Source organism: Vombatus ursinus, unplaced genomic scaffold, assembly GCF_900497805.2.
Source record: "Vombatus ursinus unplaced genomic scaffold, bare-nosed wombat genome assembly UNPS02014801.1, whole genome shotgun sequence".
NCBI classification, from domain to species: Eukaryota; Metazoa; Chordata; class Mammalia; order Diprotodontia; family Vombatidae; genus Vombatus; species Vombatus ursinus.
The window spans coordinates 24402425-24430290 of record NW_020954579.1 but is presented as its reverse complement, the minus strand read 5'-3'; the positions used below and the strand labels follow the sequence as shown (position 1 = coordinate 24430290).

Here is a 27866-nt window from a genome sequence, read left to right as displayed (position 1 = left end):
GGGATGGACAATGAGCTTATTCCTCTGTTCCTCAGAATCCTAGGGATCCCTGTAGGGAGGGCAGTGGCAGCCTTTTCAGTTCCCTGAATTCTTTAGGTTTCCCAGTAGCTGGCCTTCCTTTCTCCATTCCGCTTCCTATTTGTTTAGTTGTGACTCTTATTCTTGTCTCCCAGTAGACACTGGCTTGTGTTCCTTAGGGGGAAGGACTTGCTTGGCACAGCTCCTTTTAGTACCTTTTGGTTCCCATTTCTTAAATGAAAAGCTAATGGAGGACGGTCTGTTTCCTCAGCTCTCTAAATGAAGTGAGATTGTGAACAGGGAATCATGCTGATCACCTTCTTTCTTGTTTCCCAACAGGCAAGTGGCATCTTGGACACCATGGCCTCTACCAACCTAATTTCCGTGGTAAGGATTCTTGGAAGGGGGTAGGGAGGGCATTTGTTATTTGAGGGGAAAAATAGCTCTATGAAAATGAGATACAATGTCTTTTGAAATCACTTTCCTGCTTTCTACTAGAGAATTCACTGTTGTGTTTTTTTTTTCCTGTGACTTAATCTCACAGTTCATTAGCAGCCTCATTTCATTGTACAGGGACCCTCCTACTGCTATATGGCTTCAGGTCACTTTCACTTAGACTTTATTCCCAAAAAAACTTCCTTTTAGCTCTCTTCTGTCCTCATGACTTTTCTATTATGGTGTTTCAGAAGTGTTTATTCCCCTCTCATGGTTTTAACTATGTGATTAAAGATGCATAGATTTTAGAGGTGGCAAGTTAGAAATTTAGTGCAGTCCTTTTATTTTATAGCTAACATGTATGACATTTTCAAGGCAACTACATTAAATTAACTAGTCATTCAGTATCTAGTGTTGTTTTTTATTTCTTTCAAGGGCTCTTTGACCCCTTTCCCTCCAGTGATTATATTATTTGGCCTCATAGTAGAGTGAATAGAGTGCTGAACTTGGTTTCAGGAAGACATGGGTTCAAATCCTGCCTCTGATAATGACTTAGCTGTGTGACTATGTTGCTTTAACCTCCCTGAGCCTCCATTTCCTTGTTTTTTTTACATTTTACATGAGGGGATGATATTACCCCTAGTATTTACCTCATAGGGTTGTTATGAGGATAATAAAATGGCAAACTACTTCAGTATCTTTGCCAAGAAAACTCTAAAGGGGATCACAAAGAGTTGGATATGATTGAAAATGACTAAACAACAACCTACCTCATAGGGCTGTTCTTTGCAAACCTTACAGTGTATATAAATGTCAGCAATTATTATTGACTCCTCAGAATCCCTGTTCTTTATATCGAACATTTTCATTAGAAATACCTAGTATCATAGAATTGAGTCTTGAGATTTGGAAGAGATCTCTTAGAAGCCATCTAACTCAGTATCATTTTATTAGTGTAAGAGAGGGGGTAAGATTGGTTCCCCCACTTCCCCACCAGTTCAGTTGATATCAGTTAGAGGATTTAATCATAAATAATGATGTTTTACTTTGTTAGTGAGGTATTAATGCCCTGTTAACCCTTTTCAAAGTTTGAATATCTTGTTCTCTGAGTCAAGAGGAAACAAATATTCATTGGCCACCTTTCTTCCCTCCTCCCCCTCAAGTGATCTTTATAAAACACAGTCCAGTGAGTTTGAGGCAGTTGAAGAGAACTAATAGCTATAGGAGAACACAGCTATTCACCTTTTGGTAAGAGAAAAAGAAAAGCTCTTCCCATCTACACCTATCAGTCATGGTGCCTAGCAATAGAGCTACTTACTCAGAAAAACACTGAGAGACTCCAGGCAGCAGACACAGACACAAACACAGACACACATACACACACACACACACTCTTCCCAGACAGAACCAGATAAAAGGAGAGTTGGATTTTGAATTTAGAGAGCTGGCTCTGGACATTGACTGTAGAACTACAAAGAGGATCACACAAGGAAAAAAAGGACTTTGAGGCGCAGTAATAAACAGGACTAGTGGAGTGCGTAGCTTTGTATATTCCCTAGCTATGTGCCTCACTGCTATCATACTCAAAGTTTTTGCCCACTCTTCGCACAAGTGCTTTGTGTAATTATAACAGTGTCACCCCAGGTTTATGGTAGGGATGTTTTATCTCTACTGTTCTTTCTATGCCATATTAGTAAATGCTTTTGCTTTGAGCTAATTGTTTTTACTGCCTGCCTGTTAAGAGGAAGCTCTGGGTGGGGGTGAGGATGGTCATGAGCTGCAGTTTTAGAAATAGGTACCCATAGGGTGACTCTAGAACCTGAGGTAGCATCTGCCCTCGAAGAACCCCACCTGCAAGTGTGAGTGTGAGTTAGGGGGAGTAATCCAGAAGGAATGCTACAATAACAAATAATTAATTGAAATGAAGAAACTGGGGCCCAGAGAGGTGATGATAGAGCCAGAACTAGAATCCAAGTTTCCTGATTGTAGTCCAATGCTCTTTCTACATGCCCTTTTAAAAAAATAGTATTTTATTTTTTCTCAATTATATGTAAAGGCAATTTTTAACATTCATTTAAAAAACTTTTGAGTTCCAAATTTTCTTCCTCCTTCTCTCACCTCCCCCCTCCCTAAGCAATTTGATATAGGTTATTTATGTGCAATCATGTAAAACCTATTTCCATGTTAGTCATATTGGGAAAGAAGAAACAGACTAAAAGGAAAAAAATAAACCACACAAAAAATAAAGTGAAGATAGTATGTTCAGATCTGTAGTCAGAGTCCATCAGTTCTTTCTCTGGATATGTGTAACATTTTCCATCATGAGCCCTTTGAAATTGTCTTGGATCACTGTATTGCTGAAAAGACCTATGTTATTCATAGCTGATCACACAATGTACATGTCCTTTCTAATCAGATTAGTGGACTCTTTTTAGTCTTTAGCTGGATACTCCTTCATTTCTCATCTTCCCTTATTCTCTATACTCTCTACCCCACCTCCATGATGTTTCAGGATAGCATTCTATGACATCTTTTAATTGCTGTTATCTATCTTTTACAATGACCTACTGTGGTGTGGTCCACACAGCAGTGGAATGGGAATTAGGATATCTGGATTCTGGTTTTTGATTCTGTCACTAAGCTGAGGCAAGTGGCAAATGTGACCTGGTTCATCTGGTTTCATTGGTGTAGTCTCCCTACCCATAAAGTCTGTTGGGGGAGGCAGGAAATCCACTAGATCCAGCTCTCTGAGATTGAAAACCTCAGTTTCTTCAACAAAACTAAAAAAAGATTAGGTGAATTTGAAAGTTCTTTAACTTTAGTTTTTTCTGCCTCTGAACCCATCCTATCAATATACTCCTACCCCATAGTCATTCATTCAAAAACTATTCATTAATAGTTTTTAATATTGTGTGAAGAGCTCTGTTGTAGAGTAGATAGAAAATTTAGAGAAGAAATAGAACTATGAAACTTAAAGTCCAATAAAGACACAATACAGATAAGTATAATATGTGGTATTCCGTGACAGATTTGTTAAAGAAATACAAGACAGTGTTATGGAAGGTCTTTGGGAGAAGAGCATTATCAGTTCTGGGGGATCAGGGAGATATTCATGGAAGAAGTGATATTTAAAAGATGAGTAGGAATTCAACAAACAAAAGGGATGTATTTTAGGTTTAGAGGACATCGTGCTCAAAGGTATAGATGAAGCTCATAGAATGTTTGGAAAACAAATAAACCAGTTTGACTAGAGTATAATGTGCATGCAAGATGATAAGGTTAGAAAGACAGGGTAATTAGTAATAGAAGTGATGCTAAAGTGGAAAGAACACAGAATGATCTGAGTTCAAATCCTCTAAACCTATGATCCTGTCATCTTGGATCTATTCCTTACTAGTTGAGCAGGTCATCCTTCCTACTCCTCCCTGCCTCCCCCACTTCACTATCTGCAAGGGGGTTGGAGTGTTGAGCTCTGGGGCTATTTCCATGTCTGAATCTTGTGACATTGCAGAGATCCTTCAATGCCAAACGTAGTATGTCAGGGCTGACCAAGCCAGTCTGATTGTTCCAGTTCAAGACTAGAATAAAATAACATACAGAGTCCATGTAAAAACTGACAAAGGGACATTTCCTTAGCTAGAGCAGAGAAAGGATATTTACCAAGGATTCAGCATTGATTCAGTAGAGTACAGCTTTCCAGTGCCAGGACTGGTCAGAAGCATGGGTCTGCTTTTCAGAAGCTTCAGAGACCAGCCAGAACTCCTCATAGTTTTCTTTGGAATCAGGCAACCAGGAAACTGCATCAGTGGCATGGGCCTTAGTCTTTTGAACCAATTAAGTCTCAAGGACCATTTCAATGCCTTTTAAGGAAAAGAACTAACCAGGTAGGTTATGTAGTGAATAGAGCACTGGGCCTAGAATCAGGAAGACCTGAGTTTAAATCTGTCTTTATACAGTGACTAGTTATGTGACTCTGGGCAAGTCACTTAACCTCTGCCTGCCTCAGTTTCCTCAGTTGTAAAATAAACATGGTAATAGTATCTACCTCACAAGGTTGTTGTGAGGATTAAATGAGATATTTGTAAAGCACTTAGCACTATGGCCAGCACATAGTAGGTACTTAATAAATGTTCCCTTCCCACTTTCCTCATCCCACATGGCAGGTATGGAGGTACAGAGAGAGACTCTGTTAGATATTCCTACTACCACACCAAATGTTACAAGTTTATTTAGAAGATAGTAGGGAGCCAATGAATATTCTCTAATAGAGGAATGACATGACCAGATCTGTGAGTAGGAAAGACTCCTATCTCACTCTAGTAGAAATGTGAAAGATGGATTAGAGAGAAGAGAGAGTAGATGAAGGAAGACCTGCAGTCGTATGACTGAGTGACCAGGAGAACCTGCAATAGGGTGGTGGTGGTGGGAATGGAGAGAGGGCTATAGGTGTCAGAGATAATATATAACATATATATTGATGTGGAGCCTTAACCACAGCAATCGTAGCCAAGTTATTAAACATCTGCTACTGTTTTAGGCATCTGTGGGCACACTCTTCTCTATGATAATCATAGCCACAAGTCCCTCATACATCCAAAACTTGTATGCTTCTTCCTTCTCCCCCTTTTTTCACATTAGAGCTCCAATAAATACAGCCAAATTCAGCCACCACATACTAAGTGCCTCCAATATACAAGGCACTGTGTTAGTCACTTTTTAGGGATACAGATATTGATATGACACCAACCCTGTTCTCAAGGAGCCAGTCATTTAATGAAGGTGGGACAGGAAATGACATATAAAGAACTATGATCTAATACAGTGTGATAAATGCCAAAGAGAGACTTAAGCAATGTGCTATGAGAAATTTGAGGGGGGAGATGTCCCTTTTAGGTAAGGTTGGAACAGATAGGACTTCATGGAAGAAATGGTAATGTTGACTTAGAAAAATAGAGAATTACAGGGTCTTAGAGCTGTCTCAGAAGTCAGAAGCCAAATGGTCCAACTTATACCTGAATTCTCAAGAATCTCCTCAACAACATACCCAACCAGCCTTTTATTGAAGACCTTCTGTAAAGGGCAACCCAAAATCTCCTGCCTTGAAGGGTCAAGGGACTTCAACAGGTAGAGATGGAGAGAGGAGCTTTGTTCCAAGCATAGGAGAATGTATGAATAAAGAAACAGAGATGAGAGAGGGCAGGGCAAGAATACAGAAAGAGTATAGGATCATTGATGCCAAGAGAAGAGAATTTCAAGGTAGAAGGTATGGTCAGCAGTGTCAAATGTTATAAAGAAAGTAAGAAAACTAAAGACAGAAAAAGATTATTTGATTTAGTGATAAGATTATTAATGTTCTTAGAGCCGTTACAAAGAAGTGGTGGGGACTGAAGTCAGAATGAAAAGTTGACAAGTAAATGAATAATGAAGCAGTGAGGGTAGACTGCTTTTGAGAAATTTGGCAGTGAAGGGGTGAGGGGATAGAGAGATAAGATGGTCATTCTCAAGGGGAGTAGAACCAAAGGATAGACAAGAGTATATTTATATAGGGGAAAGAGCAAAGTGACATGTCTTCCTGATTCTAAGTCCAGTCCTCTATCCAGTGTACCAAAAGAAATAATATTTAAAAGCTGGAGGGTCTTTATAATCTTGGTCTCAAAAAGTATTTCTAATCACAGAAAACCTCAGAGAACTTGATAGAGTACTCCCCTGTTATAATATGGTTTGTTGTTACAGAATTTGGATATCCGTTAGTTCAGATCACATCCTCAAAACATAAGTACACTCAGGGTACATTGATTGTACCATGATGAGCTTAACTTGATGAACATGGCACCCAACACCAGTTTTTAACAGAGTTCCGTCTTACTGAGTAGTTCACAGTCTAGTGATCTTCCCACTGCATCACTCTCTGTCCCTCGAGCTAGGGGAAAAGGAAAACTAGTTGTTTCTGAATAGGAGTATGCCTTTCTGAATAGGCCTGGCCTTTTGAAAGAAAATTCATGAGAAGGAATGTTTGATGAGGTTCACATAGGAAGTAGGAGGGGATAGGATAAAAAGTATTGAGTTCCATATAACTGAAAGTCTTCAAGGGGAGGCTGGATTGCCACTTGTAGTCTTATAATTTTATAAAGTGGATTCCTGTTTTAGGTATGAGTTGGATGAGATGACTCCTGTTGTCTCTTCCAGTTCTGAGCTTCACTGAGGATATAGGTGAAGGAGCTAGCTTGGGCATGGAGGAGGAGTACCTTTCCCTCTAAAACTGGAGGGAATGAGAAGTGAGGATATTTAGTAATTTAGAGGAAGATAGGAGGAAAGTTGAGAAAGTTCATAACATTCTATCTTCAACCTCCATACCTTCCTTTGTTTCCACGAATGGAATGTTCTCCCTCCTTTCTCGGCCCAGTAAAATACTTAGGTCTCTTAAGAGTTGAGCTTAAGCCCTACTTTCTGAGCAGTATCTTTCCTGATCCATCTAATTATCAGTGCTCCCAAAATTACATTGTATTTATGTGAGTGTTGATGTTTAACTAAATTAACTGATCAACTGACAAAACATATTAAGTATTAAAGACTTTTCCTGTGTCCTTATCACAGTGTGTAGACAAGCCCTTAACCCATTAGAAAGGACCATAGGATTTGGGCCATAGGACTTTTTGCATGGAAATTAGAGGATACCATAAGGGGTGAAAGTAACCAGCATTTATTAAGTGCCTGCTATGTGCCAGATGCTGTTAAATGCTTTTCAAATAATATCATTTGATTATCACAGCCTTCTGTGAGGTAGATGCTATTATATCATTCACCTGATTTTACAGTGAAGAGGCTGAAGCAGAAAGAAGTTAAGTGACTTAACCGGGGTCCCATAATTAGTAAGTGACTGAGGTTAGATTTGAACATAGGCCCTGCACTGCACCACCCAGTTGCCTCCATTTTTTTCCCATAAAGAAAACATCTTGTGATTGGTCGTCATACCTCTTGGACTACATATAAAAGCAGTAGGCCTGTTCCAAGTCAGTCAATCAATTAGTGAATCATAGCATTAGAGCCAAGCCAATTAGGAGGAAGAGAGAAGAGAATTTCTCTCTGTCTCTGTCTCCTTCACCCATCTCACTCTATTAACCACGTTATCAGAGCCTGGATGACTAGTGGGAGGCAATGTACTCAGCCAACAACAGAGAGCGACACAAGGAACAGGGAAGGAAGACACACCAAGGACAAACGTGTACAAACAGATGCGTAAAGATAGCCATCTGAGGGAAGAGGCAGCTTCAGGGAACATGACCTCACCTAGCAAGAAGTGCTGACTATGAACCTGTACAAAAGCACCAGCCCTTGGAGCTCAGCAGACTCTGTCACAGAGGATGTCCAGTTCTAGTCATAACTGAAACAGGGGTTCCATAAAGTAGCTCTGCACTCTTTCAGTAACCTCTGGGGTCCGTGAGAACACTGAGAAACAAGAAGAAGATTTCTAGTAACCAGGAGTTGTGAATGAACCCTTCGCCACATGTGTCCTCTACACGTGGGCCTCATTAGCTTTGTCTTCTAAGTTTGTACCCACCCTTCTCAGGGAGGCTGTGTGTACCTCTGGCGGGAGCTGGGGTTAGGAGAGAGGTAATTTTTTATAGTAACTCTTCTTATCATGCTATCTCAGTACATTCTTTTTTATAAAGCTAATATAAGTTTGGCTGACTCATTGGGAAGCACACAAGTAGGGGCTACACAAGTAGCAACATTAATGGAAATTCAATCGCTTAAGATTACTTGGTGGAACCCTGAGACAGAGCAGTAGCCAAGTGACCCTCTGGATATCCCAGTTTTCAGTTCAAGTGCAGTGTTGGGAGAATGGTCTCAGAGGGGATGCTTATATGTGAACATGCTTTTAATGCTCAGTAGAATATAAGCTTCTTGAGGGGAGGGACTGTTCTTTTTTTTATATATACAACACCTGGAACAGCATAGGTGCTAAATGAATGTTAAATGAATTGAATTCATACCACATGGCCTCAATCTTCTCAGTAAAAGAGGTAAAGGGTAAGAATAAGAGGGTATGGAAGGGTAGGGCACTGAATAGTGAGCTTGGAAAAATGCTAAAATACTTTCCCTCTTGAATTAACATCATTGCCTCAGGCTAGCCCTATTCAGAAACAACGAGGTTTCTTTCCCCCCCCCAGCTCTAGGGATAGAAACAGAGTGGGAAGGAAGATCACTAGATTGTGAGTTAGTCAGTAAAGTGGAACCCTGTTATAAGCTGGTGCTGGATGACGTGTTTATCAAGCTAACCTCACCGTATTGCAGCCAATGTTTACTGAGTGTACTTAAATTTTGAGGATATGATCTGAACTGTGGGATATCCAATTCTGCAGCATCAAACTAGTAGGGAAGTCCTCTGTCAAGCTGTCCGAGGACTTTGTGACTAGAAATGCTTTTTGAGACTAGACTTATAAGGACCCTCCAGCTTTTAAACAGTATCTCTTTTGGTATATCAGATAGGGGACTGGACTTGGAATCTGGAAGACCAGGGTTCAAATCCCACTTTATCCATTTACTAGCTATTTGACCATGATCAGTCACTTAATCTTTCTGAGCTTCACCTTACTCATCTGTAAAATGGGAATCATTATTATTCAAATTATTCCTGATAAAATAGGAAGTAGCACCTACTTCACAAGGTTGTTGTAAGTTCAAATGCAATGATGTATGTAAAGCATTAAAACCTTAAAGTTTACAAAAGTGTGAGTTGTTATTATTATTGTATATATTTAAGCTCTGGCCATACACAAAAGCAAAACCAAGAGGAGAACTGGGAAATTATGTTTGCATTATGTAAGTCTTCTAGGTATACCAACTTTGAATGATCATGGCATCACAGATTTAGAGCAAGATTTATATGACCTTAGAGGTCATCTTGACTAAACCTTTCATATTACAAATGAGGGTAGAGGACCAGTGAGGTTCATTAAGTGCCTTGTCCAAATAGATATAGAATTTGAATCCAGATGCTTTGACTCCAGTTCCAATACCCTTTCCACCTTATGTTGCTTCTTCATGTGTATAGATATACCCTCAAAATAAATGCTTGTGTGGGAGAGAAAAGATGTGGAGGAGTATATCTGAATATCATTTGATTTTGCTTTGTGACTAAATAAAGTTATATATAACTTGATATTAATGTCTGATTGAACCAGGAGCCCAAGCACTCCAGAAGTTCTTTCTCATCAGTTCTTCCACATGTGGGCTAATCCCTTACTTACAGAATGCTGTTTCCAAGTTTGCAGATTGAGGCTTATGGCTAGAAGCGGCAGCAATTTTCTTTGAATACAGAGAAAGGGATGTTAATCAAATCCTTTTTAAATTGCATACCTTGTGCTATTAAATTACTGGGAATTAAAAATCAGAAGGTGGTGGGAGAAAACTGCTGCTAGGGCAACACTGCTGTGATTCCGGAGGCTGACCTCATTGCTTTGACCACAGGCTTCAGTTACTATTTTGGAATTCCTTATAGCCATGACATGGGCTGTAGCGACACCCCTGGCTACAATCACCCACCCTGCCCGGCCTGCCCACCTGCATCGGCTGTATCACGAAGGTAACATGCAAAGCAACTGTTTGGTACTCGTCTGCATGTGGGTCCATAGAAACTGAATTAAGCAGAAGTACTCTCTTGCTGCTTAATGGATAAGGCAGACAATAATGGTGTGGGCAGAAACCTTCTTAGACCGTTTACAAAGTGCTTCACTCAATTCAATTTAACTAGCAATTACTGGGCTCATCTTTATGTACCAGACACCGTGCTAGTGGGCTAGACGCTGGGCCTACAAAGACAAAAGTGGAAAAAAAATAGTTTTTCCTTCCTAGGAGCTTATAGTTGACCTGGGGTGGGGGGGTAAGAGGTGGTGAGGGGGTATCTGTATTCAGATAGGACATGCCTTAAATAAATTCAGCCTCTATACTAAGTGAAAAAGTATAAATAAAGTGATAATATTCCCTTTTCACAGGGACATTTCTTTACTTGGAAAATTATGTGTGTATGTTTGACCACCTGGTTAGAATCATAGGATGTCAGGGTTAGAAGAAACCTTAGGAATCTATCTAGTCCACTACCTCATTTTTAGAGGTCAGGCAGGTTGCGGAAATTGAGTCACTGTAGTGATCTAGTGAAGATGACCTATTTGCTATTTCCTGTATCTTTCACCTTTAGGTGTTTGTGTAGTCTTCTCCCCATGGCTCAGTAAATCCTTAGTTCCTTTCCTGAGCCCCCCCATACTCCACCCACCTCCAACACGTTGTATTTACTTTTTCTGTCTTTGATACTGATTTTTCTATGTACATGTTGTTTCCCACTCCTACCCCCCAGTAGAATATGAGCTCCTTGAAAGCAAGGACTATTTTTTCATTTTTGCCTTTGTATGTCCAGCACCTAGCACAGAGTCTAGGACATAAAAGTGGGCTCAGTAAGTACTAGCTGAATTGAACGATGCACTTTTCCTTGTAAATGGCCCTAAGGAACTTTCAAGCTCCAAGCCTGTGTGTCACCTGATATAAACACCAAGCCGTCAGACAAACCTGATATGACCATTAATCTCCCATCAGCAAATAATGAAGCCAAACAGAAAAAACTGTTGACTGAGGCCTTACACAAAGGTTCCTGGAAGGGAGAGAATCTCAATGAAGTTATAAATATGAATGTTTATTCAGTCCATACATCATTTTCTCTGTTTTTCCATGGTGGTTACTCTAGCTGACTTTTTGGTCTCCTTCATAAAGAAAGATTCAGTTCCAAAATTCATTGCTGGGATATATGTGTGTGTGTGTGTGTGTGTGCATGTGTGCATGCATATGTATGTTAGGACATCTAACATATAGGATTGTTGCCAAGAAAATGGTCTGTAAATCTGAGAGCAGTAAAGAAATATAATCTAAAGGATAGAAGCAGCCCAACCTGCAGGTTCCCTGCCCCTGATATAGTAAGTAGAGCACAGGTCTTCAAGTCAGAAGACCTGAGTCCAAATCTACCCTCAGATATTTACTAACTGTGGGACCATGTAGAGTCACTTAACTTGTGACTGCCACAGTTTTCTCAACTATAATATGGGGATAATAATAATAATAGGATTGTAAGGATCAAATGAGATAATAATTGTAAAGCAGATAGACACTTAATAAATGCTGTTTCCTTCCTTCCTTTCTCACTGTGAGACCATGGGCAAATCACTTCCTCTTTCTAGAACTCATTTTATTCCCATGTAAAATGAAGTAGGACCAGACAGTCTCCAAGATCCCTGCCAGCTCTGACATCCTATGATTCTATGATTATTTATTCATAAAAACAAGGCCAAAAATAGCAAATTAGTGAAGAAAAGAGTTATGAGTGTTTCAAGCAGTCATCTGAACAGTTTGGAAAATAAATCCACTTGCTCAGGATGAGCAAACGTATTTTCCCAGGGGAGTAGGGAATGGGAAGCTGTTAGACATTTTAGGCATGACTGGTAAATATCTATTATTTACATGGCTAGATGAAAAAATGCTTCCTCCCCACCAGGCTACAGAATTACTTTGCTTATTACAGTGAGTAAAGTGAGTGTCTGTGGTTTCTATACAGCAGCCCTGGGAAAAACTGTTACTCTGATGTGGGCCTTCCTTTGTATGAGAACCTCATCATTGTGGAGCAGCCGGTGAACCTCACAAGTCTTGCAGAAAAGTTTGCAGAGAAAGCCACACAGTTCATCCAGCAGGCAAGGTAGGCAAGCCACTGTAGCTACACACCTAGGTAACTTTGATATTTAAAGAGATCCATGATTTCTTTGATGTGGTGGGTCTTCCCCTTCAATGGGTCCTCCTCATCTTAGTAGATGGTCTTCCTAAGTTGGTCTGGCCAAAAAGACTTCTTCACCTGATGACTACATTTTGTTTTGTGTTTATTAAGCTGGATTGGGCTGGGTTTTGGATGACAGACATACAGAACATTGCCCAGCCCACACCCAAAGCCTTTCCAGCTTGCTAAGACCTCTCCCAGGCTTACCCTTTTTGCTGTCACAGCCCTTAAAAAACCAGGCCACCTCCCTACCCACAAAGACCAGTCCCAGGGGAAGCCTCCCTTTTCCTGCATAAATGCTGAGAAAACTCAGGACAGAGTGGAGTTTGCTGAGCTAAGTAGAGTTATTTGCCTGTCACTGTTACTGGAGGTAAATACAGTCAGCTTTTGTCTCTGAATCAGAAAATTAGAATACCTGGGTTTGAATCCCAGCCCTGCCAGTGGCAGAATTCACCTCTCTGAGTTCCTCTCCTGTAAAATAAGGGGGTTGAACTACATGTACTCTACAATCCTTTCTAGCTGTCATATTCTGTGATTTGTGCCTATTCAAGGTGAAAGAAGTGGCCAAACGAGTACTAGATAATGCAAAACACATAATCCCTAGATTGTATATGTTTAAATGGCTCTGGTGTGCCAATGCAGAGATACCGGCAAATAACTTTCTCTTGAAAACTCTCTGATTTTTATCACTCAGATCTCCGGTGGGTGAGCATCAGTTGGATGTAGTAATCACAGGAGTTTGAGGAGCTCAGGTGTTCTAGATTGCTTCTAGGGAATCTTAGAGATAAGATGAGCTCCCTGAGGGGAGGGAGAGTTTCTTTGTTATCTCCTGGGTGCCTAACTCAGAATTATTGGCTGGATTGTACACTTTGATAAGCAATGTTATCTTAGATCTTTTTTGGGCCATAAACATTTTCTGTCCCAATTCTCTTTTTACTGAAAGAATTGATTTAAGTATATGAGAACCAGAGGGGCAGCCCAGGTGGCCCCAGCGATTGCATTTTATGGGTTTTTAGGAACCTTGGAGAAATATTCTGGCTCCTAATGCTGTTATTGCTAGGCAACTTCAGAAAATCTCTGAATAAGTAAACACATCTTTTTAGGAAAATGGAATATTGTTATCTGGTAAAAAACAAAAACAAAAAACCGTGTTGGGGTTGGTTTAATAAGTGGTAGGTGCTTAATAAGTGTTTGATATATCAAATAGTTACAAATAGAAACCTTTCAGGAAGCTCCTGATTCCTCAAGATTGAGATTAAAGAAGAAATGAAAGTCCTAGACTGCAAGGAAACCTTAAAGATAATCAGATCACCCCCTTCATTCACTTTATTGAAAAGGATTATGGTCACACAGGTAAATTAGTGGCAGGTAAAAAACCTGGGTCACCTGAATTCATTGCTCTTGCAGTTATAAAATGTCATTTCTATGAGATTAACTGTGATAGCCCCCCCCCCATTGTACCTGAATACTTTTTGGCTTGAGTGTGGAGTCCTTTGTTTATCTCTGGCCTGTGTAAGGAAGAAATGCTCTGTGTGGAGTGGTAGTGGTACAGTGGTAGCAGTTAATGAGACTTGGGCGAGGGCCAGAGTTCCTGATGGTTCTGATCATACTGAGTGACTAGTAGATATGCTGAAGGAATCTTGTTGACTTAACTTTTTGTTCTTTTGGGTATTCCCTCCACTGATATAAGATAATAACCATATGATATAATATAATGTAATATAACATAACATAATATAACATAATATAATAATAACTTCTATAATTTGGGAGAGATGGCCTTTAAGAGTTGCTGTGGCTTTACCAATCACAGCTTTCAATAATAATAATAACAATAAGAAAAATAAAATAAAGCTTGTATTTATATGGTGCTTTAAGGTTTGTAAAGTGCTTTACAAATATCTCATTATTCTTGTAGAAACTTAGGAGGTAGGTGCTATTATTATCTTCATTTTGTAGAGGAGGAAACTGAGGCAGATGGAGGTTAAGTGACTTGCCCAGGGTCACAGAGCTAGTAAATATCAGAGGTCAAATTTGAACTCAGTTCTTCCTGTTTCCAGGTCCAGAACTCTATCCACTGTGCCACCCACCTGCTCTTTTTCCTTAAAGAATCCTGGCTCGGGTTAGCTAGGTGGCACAGTGGATAGAGCGCTGGCCCTGGATTCAGGAGGACCTGAGTTCAAATCTGGCCTCAGACACATAACACTTACTAGCTGTGTGACCCTGAGCAAGTCACTTAACCCCACTGCCTAGCCAAAAAAAAAAAAAAAAAAAGAATCCTGGCTCACCTACTATGAAGCATCAGAAGATGACTTCAGTGGGGTTTAACTAGTCTAGTTAACTAAAATTAATTCCCAGGCCTGCCAATTTCCATAGGATCTGCAAAAACAAAAGACAAACAAAAAGCCTTGCACTTAATTTATCTGAGGTTAACAGAAAGATCTACCCTGTTTCTTTTTCCCTAAGCTTTTGTCAAATTAGGCTGGTCTGGTGTGGAAAAATTGCCAAATTATGCCTTGATTAGACCACAGGGAGGTTGCCAAATACAGAAGAGAGAGAGTTCATAGAATTTAAAACTAGAAGGAATCTTAAAGATCATCTATGCCTGGAGTTAGAAAAACTGGAATTAAAATCTGACCTCAGACAAGTTACTAGCAGTGTGACCCTAGGCAAGTCATATAACCTCTATCTGCCTCAGTTTCCTTAACTGTAAAATGGTGATAATAACTAGCACCTACCTCCCAGGGTTGTTGTGAGGACCAAAAGAGATAATAATTATAAAGTGTTTAGGCACGTAGTGCTAAATAAAAGTGCTTTTATTCTTAGTAATAGTTGTTGTTGTTCACTCATGTAGTAGTGTCCAACTTTTTGTCACTCCATGAACCACAGCATGCCAGGACCTTTTGTCTTCCACTGTCTCCTGGAATCTGTCCAAGCTGATCTGTCCATGGGATTTTCTTGGTAAAGATACTGGAGTGGTTTGCCATTTCTTTCTCTAGTGGGTCACCTTTTGTCAGAACTCTTCACTGGCATCTGTCCATCTTAGATAACCCTGCACAGCTTAGCTCAAAGTTTCATTGAGTTATACAAGTGATTTAGGAAGGGATTCTTAGTAGTAGTAGTAGGTACCATATAAATGCTAGCTATATTTTTATTGTTATCTAGTCCAATGTCTACAAATGAAGAAACAGGTGCAGAAAGGTTAAATTACTTGTGCAGGGCTGCAGCCTTTCACAAGTAGTAAATAGTCAAGTCTAGTTAACAAGTAAACAAGCATTTATGGAACATCTACTATGTGCCAGGCATTGTGTTAAGTCCTGGAGATACAAAGAAAGGCAAAAATGGTCCTTCTTCTCAGGGAGCTCATACTTCAATGGAGAGACAACATGCAAACTACTATGTACACATATACACATATATACAAATATATGTACACATACATATGCATACACACCAACATACACATATGAATATATGTGTATATATATTAAGTTGGAGGTAATCTCAGAGGGAAGGCTCTAGCATTGGGACTGGGTGAGGACCAGGAAAAGCATCTTGCAGAAGGCAGAATTTGAGCTGAGTCTTGAAAGAAGTCAGGGGAGAAAGGAGGCAGAGATGAAGAGGGAAAGCGTTTCAGGCCTGGGGATAGGCATTATGAAAAGACATGGAGTCAGGAGATGGAGTGTGGTGTGTAAGGAGCATCGAGAAAAGCCAGTGTCACTGAATCTTGGAGGGAGTAAAATATAAGAAGGCTGGAAAGGTAGGAAGAGGCCAGATCATGAAGGGCTTTGAAAGCCAAATAGAGAAATTTATATTTGATATTGGAGATAATAGAAAGCTACTAGAGTTATTGAGTAGGGGAAGGGGGTGACATGGCTAGACCTACTCTTTATGAATTTTACTTTGTTATCTGGGTGGAGGATAGAATAGAATGGGGAAAGATGAGGCAGGGAGACCAATAGTCCAGGCGATAGTTCAGGCGATGAGAGTCTGTATCAGGGCAGCAGCAGCATTGAAGGAGTAAAGGAGACAATATATCAGTGATGTGACAAAGGCAGAATAGATGGATCTTGGCAACAGATTGGATATGCGGGATAAGTGAGAGTTGAGTTGAGGATAACACCTAGGTTGTAAGTGTAAATAATTAAGGGGTTGGTTGTGCCCTTGACAATAATAGGGAAGTTGGGAAAAGGGGAGAATAGGAAAGATAGTGAATTAAGTTTTGGCCATATTGAGTTTAAGATATGGGACATGCAGTTTGAAATGTCCAAGAAGCAGTTGGGGATGTGAGACCAGAATTCAGGTGAGAGATTAGGATTAGCTAAATAGATCTGAGAACCATCTGCATAGCGATGGTAATTGAATCCATGGGAGAGCCAAGAGAAATAGTGTAGAGAAAGAGAAGGGAAGAAGGCTTGGGGAGAGAGCCTTAGAAAACACTTAGGGTTATTGGATATAAACTAAATGAAGATCCAACAAAAGAGAGTGAGAAGGAGCTTTAGACAGGTAGGAAGAGAATCAGGAGAGAACAGTAATAAAAACCTAGAGAGAAGAAAGTATCAAGAAGAAGAGGATTGACAGTGTTTTGTTTTGCTTTTTTACCCATCAAAAGTTATTTGATGCAATTTATATTAGGATCACAGTCTGGTAAACAATTTTTAAAAAAAAATTTAATTATTGTTTGTTTTTAACATTCTTTTCTTTTTAAATTTCGAGTTCCAAATTCTCCCTATCCCCTCCTCTACCCTTTGAGAAGGCAAGCAATGTATCAGTTATACATGTGATATCATGCAGAACATTTCCAAATTAGTCTTATTTACAAAAAAAGCAAGAAAAATAAAAAGTGAGAAAATTATGCTTCAATTTGCACTCAAAACTCATCAGTTCTCTCTCTGAAGGTGGATAGCAATTTTTCATCATGAATCCTTTTGGAATTGTCGTGGATCATTGTATTGATCAGAGCAGCGAAGTATTTAACAGTTGAGCATCATTGCAACATTGCTGTTACTGTGCACAATGATCTCCCAGTTCTTCTCACTCCACTTTGCATCAGTTCATATAGGTCTGGCCATGTTTTTCTGAAACCACGCACCTTTTCATTTCCCATAACACAATAGTACTCCATCATATGCCACAAAAATTTCAGCCATTCTCTAATTGATGAATATCCCCTTGATTTCCAATTTTTTACCACCAGAAAAGGAGCTGCTATAAATATTTTTGTGTATGTAGGACAGTTTTCCTTTTCTTTGACCTATTTGGGATACAGACCTGCTCTCTTATTTGGTCATAAATTCTTCCTTTTTCTGTAGATCTAACACGCAAATTATTCCTTGCTCTCCTAGTTTGCTTATAGTATCAGCCTTTATATCTAACTCATGTACCCATTTTGACTTTACCTTGGTATGCAGTATAAGACATTCTATGCCTAGTTTCTGCCATACTGTTTTCCAGTTCTCCCAGAAGTTTTTGTTAAATAGTGAGTTCTTATCCCAGAAGCTGGAGTCTTTGGATTTATCAAACAGTAGATTACTATAGTCATTGACTATTGTCTCTTACATACCTAACCTATTTCACGGGTCTACCCCTCTATTTTTCAGTCAATACGAAGTAGTTTTGATGATTGCTGCTTTATAATACAATTTAAGATCTGGTACAGCTAGGCCACCTTCCCTTGCATTTCTTTTCATTAATTCCCTTGATATTCTGGACCTTTTGTTCTTCCAGATGAATTTTGTTATTATTTTTTTAGCTCTCAAAAATTTTTTTGGTAGTTTGATTGGTATAACACTGAATAAGTAAATTAATTTAGGTAGAATTGTCATTTTATTATATTAGCTTGGACTACTCACGAGCAACTGATATTTTTCCTTATTTAGATCTGACTTTATTTGTGTGAAAAGTGTTTTGTAATTGTGTTCATATAGTTCCTGGTTTGTTTTGGCAGGTAGACTCCCAAATATTTTATAATGTCTACAGTAACTTTAAATGGAATTTCTCTTTCTATCTCTTGCTGTTGGGCTTTGTTAGTGATATATAGAAATGCCGATGATTTATGTGGGTTTATTTTATATCCTGCGACTTTGCTAAATTTGTTTATTATTTCAAGTAACTTTTTCCTTGATACTCTAGGATTCTCCAAGTATACCATCATATCATCTGCAAAGAATGATCGCTTTGTTTCTTCTTTGCCTATTCTAATTCCTTCAATTTCTTTTTCTTCTCTTATTGCTAAAGCTAACATTTTTTAGTACAGTATTTGAATAACAGTGCTGATAATGGACATCCTTGTTTCACCCTGATCTTATTAGAAATGCTTCTAGTTTATCCCCATTTCATATAATGCTTTCTGATGATTTTGGATAGATGCTACCTATCATTTTAAGGAAGACTCCATTTATTCCTCTGTTCTCTAGTGTTTTTAATAGAATTTGTGGTTTTTGATAGGTGTGAGTTGGTACTTCGAAGTTGTTTTAATTTGCCTTTCTCTAATCAATAATTATTTAACATTTTTCATATGAATATAAATAGCTTTGATGTCTTCTTCTGACATGTTTATATCTTTTGACCATTTATTAATCAGGGAATGGCTCTTATTTTTATAAATTTGGCCCAGTTCTATACTCAGTATATATTTGAGAAATGAGGTATTTATCAGAGAAACTTGCTGTAAAATTTTTTGATGTTGCTTCTTTGTCTATGGTATCTTTTAGACTAATGTAGTTTCCCTGATTATCCCTTTTAATTAGGTCTCTTTTTGCTTTTGCTTTATCTGAGAATCATGATTGCTACCCCTGCCTTTTTTTAGTTTAGCTTAAGCATTTTAGATTATACTCCAGCCTTTTATTTTAACTCTATGTGTGTCTTTCTATTTCAAGTGTATCTCTTGTAAACAACATATTGTTGAATTCTGGTGACTAATGCATTCTGCTATCTGCTTCCATTTTATGGGTGAGCTCATCCCACTAACATTCATAGTTATGATTACTAACTGTATTTTTCTCATTTTCTTCTGTTTTTCCTCTCTCTTTTTATCCTTTCCCCAAAATCTATTTTGCTTCTAACCATTGCTTCCCTTAATCTGCTTTCCCTTTTATTAACCCCTGCCCTTTTTTCTTATTCCCTTCCCCTCCTGTTTCCCTATTGCGTAAGTTATATTTCTGTATACAACTGAGAGTGTGTGTGTATATATATATATATTCTTCTCTTTGTGAACCAATTCAGATGAGAATAAGGTTCAAGCATTGTCCGCCCCTCCCCCCCATTTCCCTCTCCGTTGTAAAGGCTCTTCCTTGCATGTCTATTTTATGTGAGAAAAATTTCCCCATTCTCCCTCTCCCTTCTCCCAATATATCCCTCTTTCTCACCCATTCATTTTTTTGAAGATCATTTCAACATAATCAACTCACATCATGACCTCTGTCTTTATAAACTCTTTGTAACTGCCCTAATAATGATAAAGTTCTTAGGAGTTACATATATCATCTTCCCATATAGGAATGTACTCTTTCATGTTTACCTTTTTAAGCTTCTCTTAAGTCTTGTTTGAGTGTCAGATTTTCTATTCAGCTCTGATCTTTTCATCAGGAATGCTTGAAAGTCCTTTATTTTATTAAATATCCATCTCTTTCTCTTCCCTCACCCCTCCCCGAAGGATTGTATTCAGTTTTTCTGGGTAGGTTATTCTTGATTGTAATCCTAACTCCTTTGCCTTCTAGAATTCATTCCAAGCCCTTTTTTCCTTTAATGTGAAAACTGCTTTTGCTTTTCAATATATAGTATTCTAAGATCTGTGGTCTTTTAGTGTAGCCATTGCTAGGTCTTGTGTGATTCTAATTGTGGCTCCACCATATTTGAATTGTTTTCTTCTTGTTGCTTGTAATATTTTCTCCTTGAGCTTGGGGTTTCAGAATTTAGCTATGATCTTTCTGTAGGTTTTCCTCGTAGGATCTCTTTCAGGTGGGGTTTGGTGGATTTTTTTCTGTTTCTACTTTTTCCTCTTATTCTAACACTTCAGGACAATTTTCTTTAATTATTTCTTGTATTATTGTATCCAGATTCTTTTTTTTATTGTAGCTTTCAGGTAGTCTAATTATTCTTTTATTTTCTCTTCTTGATCTGTTCTCCAGATCAGTTGTTTTTTTCATGAGATGTTTTACTTTCTCTTCTATTTTTTTCATTCTTTATATATATTTTTTTCTGTGTCTCGGTCTCTTATATCTTAGCTGGCTTCCCTTTGTCCAGTTCTAAATTTCAAAAAGTTGTTTTCTTCCTTCAGATTCTGGATCTCCTTTTCTAGTTGGTTGACTTTCTTTTCATAATCTTCATGTTTTTCTTGGATTGTTCTTATTATTAATATTTTTTCCTCAATCTCTCTCATTTGATTTTTAAATTCTTTTTAAAGTTCTTCTTTGAATTCTTTTTGGGCAGGTGACCGTTTGATGTTACCCTTTTGAGATAGGAGGGACTTTTTTTTGCTTCGATTTCTTCCTCTGAAAACGAACCCAATCTTCTCATTCCCATAGTAAATTTCTGTTGTTGGGTTCTTTCTCCTATGCCTGCTCATTATTTTTTATTTTTAGCTGCTTATTTATTGTAATCACCTCCGGTCCTGGGGTAGAGGGGATGGTGCCTCTGGCCTCAGATTCTCCTTTAGTTCTCAGCCAAAACCAAGAACTTCACCCACCTGTAAGTGTCCACAACCAGTGGAGTCCCCTCTCCACTGCTTTTGCACTCACCAGGCATGTGCTGTTTCCTGTTTGCCCAGGGCTGCATCTCGTCTCAGCAGCACAGCTGGGGCTGGTGCCCCTTTCACTCAGATGCTGGACTCCCCACATTGTCCAGAAGGTGAAAGTTCCTGTGACTGGGCCCAAGGCTACCTGCCAGGTAGCTAGCCCCAGGGCTCATCACTTGCTGTTGGAACTAACCTGGAGATGTTTACACTTCACAGGGACTGAACCTTGCCATCCTCCCAGGATCCTCTCCTGTTTCTCAATTTATCATGGAGTTGTTAGCTTTCAGTTGCTCAGTTCTAATTTTTAAGAAATCATTTTCTGTATTGAGCTTTTGTACTTTTTTTTTTCTATTTGGCCAATTCTGCTTTTTAAGGAGTTCTTTTCTTCAGTGAATTTTTGTGCTTCTTTTACCATTAGGCCACTTCTGTTTTAAAAGGTGTTATTTTCTTCAGTGTTTTTTTTTGTGTTTCTTTTATCAAGCTGTTAATTCTCTTTTCGTAATTTTCTTGCATTACTCTTTATTTATTTTCCCAATTTTTCTTCTATCACTCTTCTCTCTTTATTTAACTCTTCTATGAATTCTTATTGGTTTTGGTTCCAATTAGCATTTTTCTTTGAGCCTTTTTTAAATAGCTGTTTTCACACTCTTGTCTTCTTCTGAGTAAGTCTTGGTCTTCCCTGCCACTGTGGTAGCTTTTTATGGTCAAATTATTATTTTTTTTGTTTGCTTATTTTCCCAGCCTATTTCTTGACTTTGAATTTTATGTTAAAGTTAGGCTTTGCTCACCTGGGGGTGGAGAGGCACTGTCCCAAGCTTCAGGCTTTTTCATGCTGCTGTTTTCAGAACTATTTCTGAGGGTCTGCAAGTTTTTGTTACTTTCAAGGTGGTGTGAAGAGGTATGTGGAAGATGTATGGTCTCTGTTTTCTTGATCTCTGCTCTGGTTTTTACCCAGGAGGCACTCCTGGTCCCCTGCAGCCACAAGCATTAATGCTTCTTTTTGCTTTGGAACTATAACCAACGCCCCTGATTCCTCGTTTCTGATTACCAGTAGTCCTCTCTGCCCTGGAACCATGACCCAGAGCTATGTAGGGGCAATAGAATTGCCAATCAGCTGTACCCAGTAGCAGCAACAGGACCCCTGTAATGTCTTTCTGAGCAGTTGTCTGACCCCATTACTGTCTCTGAGTTGAGAGCTCCCAAAGCTGCTGCTGTGGCTGCTGTTGCTACCATAGTGTATGTGGGCTATGGACAGGCCTCCAACCCAGTGTCACAGACATCTCCTGCTGATGTCTTAAGTTTTCTTAGGTGGGAAGAATGTCTTATCAATCTTTTATTGGCTCTGCCACTCCAGAATTTGATTTGAGGTGTTATTTGGAGGGGAATATTGGGAGAATTCAGCTGGAGTGGCTGTCCCTAATTTGTCATTTTGGCTTCAACTCTATGACAGTGTCAAAGGTTTCAGGGAGGTCAAGAAGGATAAGGGTTGAGGAAAGGCAATCACTGGTAACTTTAGAGAGAGCTGTTTTAGCTGAATGATAATACAAGGTCAAAAACCAGTCTGTAGAGAGATTGGAAGAGAGGAGGAAGAGGAGAGGAAATGGAGGAACTAATTGTAGAAAGCTTTCTTAATGAGTTTAACCACAAAAAGGACAATTGCTAGCAGGGTTAGTTGCATCAAGTGAGGGCTTTTTAAGGTTAGGGGAGTCATTGTAGGCAGTAGCAAGGTAGTCAGTAGATAGGGAGAGATTGAAGATTAATTAGAGAGTGGAGTGGAGGGAGCAAACTGCTGGAGAAAATGGTATGGAATGAGATTAAGGGTATGAATAGGGGATTTTGCCTTGAGGAGGAGAATGCCTACCTCCTTATGTGAGGCAGAGGTGAGGAAGCTGATAGTTATAGAAAACATTTGAATATATGAGATGAGGAAGAAGGAAAAAGAGAGAACTCTTGGCAAAGACCTCAATTTTTTCAGTGAAATATGAGGCAACGTTCTCAGTTGAGGTAGGGAGGGGAGTGCCATGGGAGATCTGAGAAGGGGTGTAATAGGTTGAAAAAACCACTGATGTGAATGGTATATTAAGTTAATTAGGGAGGTGTGAAGGGATTACCATGCTGCAATGAAGGCTTACTTGAGATTATGTAACAAATTGATAGTGGATCCAACCTGGATTTTATAATTTTTCTCTAGCTCCATTTAGCAGTGCATGAATGGAAGCAAAGGAAGCAGATGCTGAGAGTAATCTAAGGTTGGAGTTTAGGAAGGCATGACTGGCTATGGGATAAGGGGTCAAGGGACTTGATTGTAGAGGTCAGTATAAAGTTCAACTGATCTAACAAGGGGTCAGGATGAGGAAGGGAGAAAAGTATACCCAGAACAGTGGTGATGGCCTTTGAAAGAATTGGGGGGTAGAGTGATTAAAGGTCGTAGTAAGAAATGATTTGGTGTTGCAAGGCAGAGGGAGAGGTGAAATAGCAACAGGAATTTCAGAGTTCATGAACATTGAAATGGAATAAATATTGGTGGATGATCAGAAGATCAAGAGTATGACCATCTCTATGTGCAGGTTTTGTCAGGTGGAGGAGTAGGTCATGGGAAGTCAGTAAATTGAGGAACTGAAAAGTTAAAGAGTTTAGGGGAGTATAAATATGTATGTGGAAGTCCCCTTGTAAGAGTTGGGATGGAGAGAAAGACCATGACTCAGGTATCAAATTCATCAAGAGAGAAGAGTGTCTTGGGGGTTGGTAGATAGTGGCTATTAGAATATTGATGGGGTGATAAATATGGATAGAATGAACCTCAAAGGAGAAGAGGTTATTGATAGAGGTAGAGGGAGAGTCTGGAAGTGGAAGTGGGGAACAAGGGATATTCTGAACCCTCTCCCACAGCCCCTGAATTGGAAGAGCAGCATGGGTGAAAGTGTAAATGGTATTGGAGAGGGTACCCAGGGATACTGTTATCAGGAGGGAACCACATCTCACAAGTGCCACAAAATGGAAAGCATAGGAAATTCAATGATTTCAGATGAAAGCATGTTTATTATCTATGGAACAGGAATTCTAGAGAGCACAGTGGAAGAAATGACAGATCTGGAATGGGTCATTGGGAGGAGCAAAGGGGTAGAGTTGAAGGTGATGAGGAGGAAGTGGACCATGGGGTTTGTACAAGGACAATTAAGGATTAAGAATCACTGGAGTGGAGAGAGTATGATAGGTGAGAGCATGTTAACAATTGAGGAATGAGTTCAGGTAGATTATCGGTATCTAGAGAGATTAGACTATGCAGGGCCCTTCCTTGCTGTCCTTGATGGTAATAATGAGTCTTGTAAGGTACAGGAAGCCTGACTGGCAGTATGCAGGTGTAGGTGAAAGACCACTTTGGGGGATTCTGAACAGGAGGGAAGAACCGGACATTCAGAGTGTGTCTAATTTGAGAATGACCTCTGTAGAAGGCCTGTATCCTAGACTGATACCTCAGAAGACACCTTGGTAGACAGGTGGGTGGGCTAGATTTGGGACTGATGCTGGGCTCCTGGGGAAGTCCCAGGGTGTGAAGATAGTGGCCACAAGAAGTCAGGCTAGGTCTGGAGTTAGTTAGGACTCCCTGAGAATTCCCAGGATTGGGGCGGGGGGGAGGGGAAGGGAGAGGGCAGGGGCAGAGACAGGTGGGCAGAACAGATCTAGAGGTGTAGTGCACTATAACGGAGCTAGGATTGGGACTCAGCTTCTTTGACTCTGAATCCAGTGCTCTGTCATTTGTATCATACGTCAATAGGCATATAAAGATGGTCTGATCAGCCCTATCCTTACAAGTATGCCTGGGCTGCAGGGCCCTTTCTCTGTCTTTTACTTGGATGTACAAAATGACATGTTATAGTGGAAAGAGTGCTAAATTTGAATCTGAGAATGCATAGTTTGAATTCTGGACTTGTTACTTTTTACCTGCGTGACTTTAAGGTGGAACTAGATGATTTCTAAGATCTCTTTCAGTGCTAAGCTGTAGTCCTTTGATTTAAATTCAGGTCAGTGGCTCCAAGACGAATATGCTTAAGGCTAAACCAGGATTTGAGCTAGATTAGGTAGAAGGCAGAGTGCTGAGCTGGCAAATAATGGGATGGGGAAAGAATAAACACAGCAGATAGACTGCATTATACATAGATCTGGAAAATCCTCTATTCCTTAGAGGCAAAATTTAGAAGGAGGCTATATTGACCAGAAATTCCCTTTTTTCTCTCAACCCACTCTCTGAAAAATTGCCCCAGAACTTCCCTCTACAATAATCCTCCAGCCAAGCAGTTAAAAGTCACAGTTCCCATGCCTATGGGGTTTTCCTGCCATACCCCTCTCCAATCCAATTGAAACACACTCCTGTGTCTCATGCTCTCTAAACCCTTCTCTGAGCTTTCCCAAGGACAGCTTATTCGTCTGACCAGCTGATCCATGCCATGATGTTAGTGAAAAGCTCCACACCCACCACCCTTCCCTTACTAAGATTTACATGCATTTCATTTTTTAATTAATATCTTTGCTTTTATTGCCATCCATTTAAAAATTTTATTGATATCTTATATTTCTTATATCATCATAGTTATTCCAAGTACCTCTCCTCCTATCTCTCCTAGAGAGCCATCCCATATAACAAACAGTATTTTTTAAAAGAGGAAAAGAAGAGTCAGTGCAGCTGATCAATATACTGAAAAAGTTCAAAAACATGTGCAACATTTGTGGACCTCCCACTTCCACAAAGGGGTGGGTTGGAGGTGTTCTCTCATATCTTTTCACTTGAGACATGCTTGATCTTTATAATTTTGTTACATTCACTTTTGATTTTTGGCGTGTGGTTTTCTTTCCATTTACATTGTTGTAATTGCATATGTTGTTTTCTTGGCCCTGCTTACTTCATTCTGCCTCAGTTCTTTCATGCTTCTCTATATTCATCACATACATAATTTCTTAAAGCATAGCAGCATTCTGTTACATTTACATACCACAATTTGGTTATACATTCCTCTATTGATAGACGTCTACTTTGATGGTCGGGTTACTGCTTTATAGTAAAGTTTTGAGGTCTGAAAGTGCTATTTCATTTTCAACCCTACTTCTTTTCATCATTTCCCTTAATATTCCAGATCTTTTGTTTTTCAAAATGTTTTCCTGGTTCTGCATCAGTTCATATGTTTCTCTGAATTCTTTATATTTGTTGTCAATTATGACTGACTACTACTTTCACTACATTTGTGTACCCAGATTTGTTCAGCCATTTCCCAATTGATGGTTACATACTTCCTTTTCAATTCTCTGATACCACAAAAAGATTTGCTATGAATATTTTGTTATATATAGGACTTTTCTTTCTGTTTTTGACCCTTATGGGATATATGTCTAGCAGTGGGATTTCCAAGGTTTTAATCAGTCAGTCAGTAATCATTTATTAAGTGCCTACCATGTACTGTGCTAATCTGTGGAGATTAGCCTGTGGCCTCAAGCAGCTCAAACCTAATGGTGGAAACAACATGCAAACAACTGTACAAACAAGCTATATATAGGATAAATTGGAAATAATTAATAGAGGGAAGGTACTAGAATTCAGAGAGATCAAGAAGTTTCTTGTAGAAAGTAGGATTTTAGGGGGCAGCTAGGTGGCGCAGTGGATAGAGCACTGACCCTGAAGTCAGGTGGACCTGAGTTCAAATCCGGCCTTAGACCAAACACTTGACACTTATTAGCTGTGTGACCCTGGGCAAGTCATTTAACCCCAATTGCCAACTCCCCCCCCCCCCCCCCGCCAAAAAAAAGAAAATAGGATTTTAGCTGAAACTTAAAGGAAGCCAGGGAAGTCAGGAGCTGATGGAGATAAGAAGGGAGAGAATTCCAGGCATGGGAAACAGCTAGTGAAAATGCCCAGAGTCAATAGATAGGGTTTCTTGTGTGAGGGACAGCATGGAGACCAGTATCACTGTATCAAAAAGAACATGGGGAGTATAAGGTGTAAGAAGACAGAAAATGTGTATGTGTGTATGTGTGGGGGGAAAAGGTTATGAAGGGCTTTGAACATAAAAAGATTTTATCTTTGATCCCGGAGGTGATAGGAAGACATTAGAGTTTATTGAATGGGATGGGGTTGGGGGTGGGGCCTGTAGTGACATGGTTAGACCTTTGCTTTAGGAAGATCACTTTAGCAGCTGAGTGAAGGATGTACTGGAGTAGGGAAAAAATTATGATAGAGAGACCAACAAATAGGCTATTGCAATAGTCTAAGTGATGAGGTGATGACCACAGTGTTGGCAAGTGTCAAAGGAGAGAAGGGAACACATACATATGGGAGATCCTACATTTTTTTCTCTCCTATTCCTAGCATCTTCTAACTATCATTGAAATCTGGCTTCCCTCAATTACAAATTACCCTTTCAAGTACTGGCCACACCTTCAGTCATTCCCCTTGGCTTTGGTTGAGGCAAGGGAGTTGGAAAACTCCCTGCTCTTCATTAACAATTCCCCATATAGTTTAGGCATTCTTGTCTGAGATATTTGATACTAAGATCTTTCTCCCAATTAACAGTCCCGGTTCTTATCCTAACCACCTTTGTCTTGTTCATGCAATTTTTTTTAATGGCATATAAATGAAGTTATCTATTTTATCTTTTGTGACCTTCTCTATCTTTTGTTTCTTTAAGAACTTTCCCTGTAGCCATGGTTGTGAAACCTACCTCCATCTATTTTCCTGTTTTTTAATGATGGGTCACATGTATTTTAGCAAGGGCATTCTCAAGATAATGGTCTACTTTACTGTTCCAAGACAAAGGAATACCTATATTGGTAGGAATATCAGATATTCATGGAGAAGATGGAGGCAGATTATTGTAGAGG

General features: G+C 39.4%; 1 protein-coding gene across 8 annotated transcripts in view; it reads left to right on the top strand.

Annotated features, from left to right (window-relative positions):
- ARSG (arylsulfatase G) overlaps positions 1-27866 on the top strand; it is a 176454-nt gene that overhangs the window by 108744 nt on the left and 39844 nt on the right. For 7 of the 8 annotated variants that reach the window (XM_027872875.1, XM_027872876.1, XM_027872870.1 and 4 more), the window contains 3 exons: positions 358-405; positions 9925-10039; positions 12053-12190. In XM_027872875.1, coding sequence (XP_027728676.1) covers positions 358-405; positions 9925-10039; positions 12053-12190 — 301 coding nt within the window. The remainder of the gene's footprint in view (positions 1-357; positions 406-9924; positions 10040-12052; positions 12191-27866) is intronic. The other variant, XM_027872873.1, reaches the window with a different exon arrangement.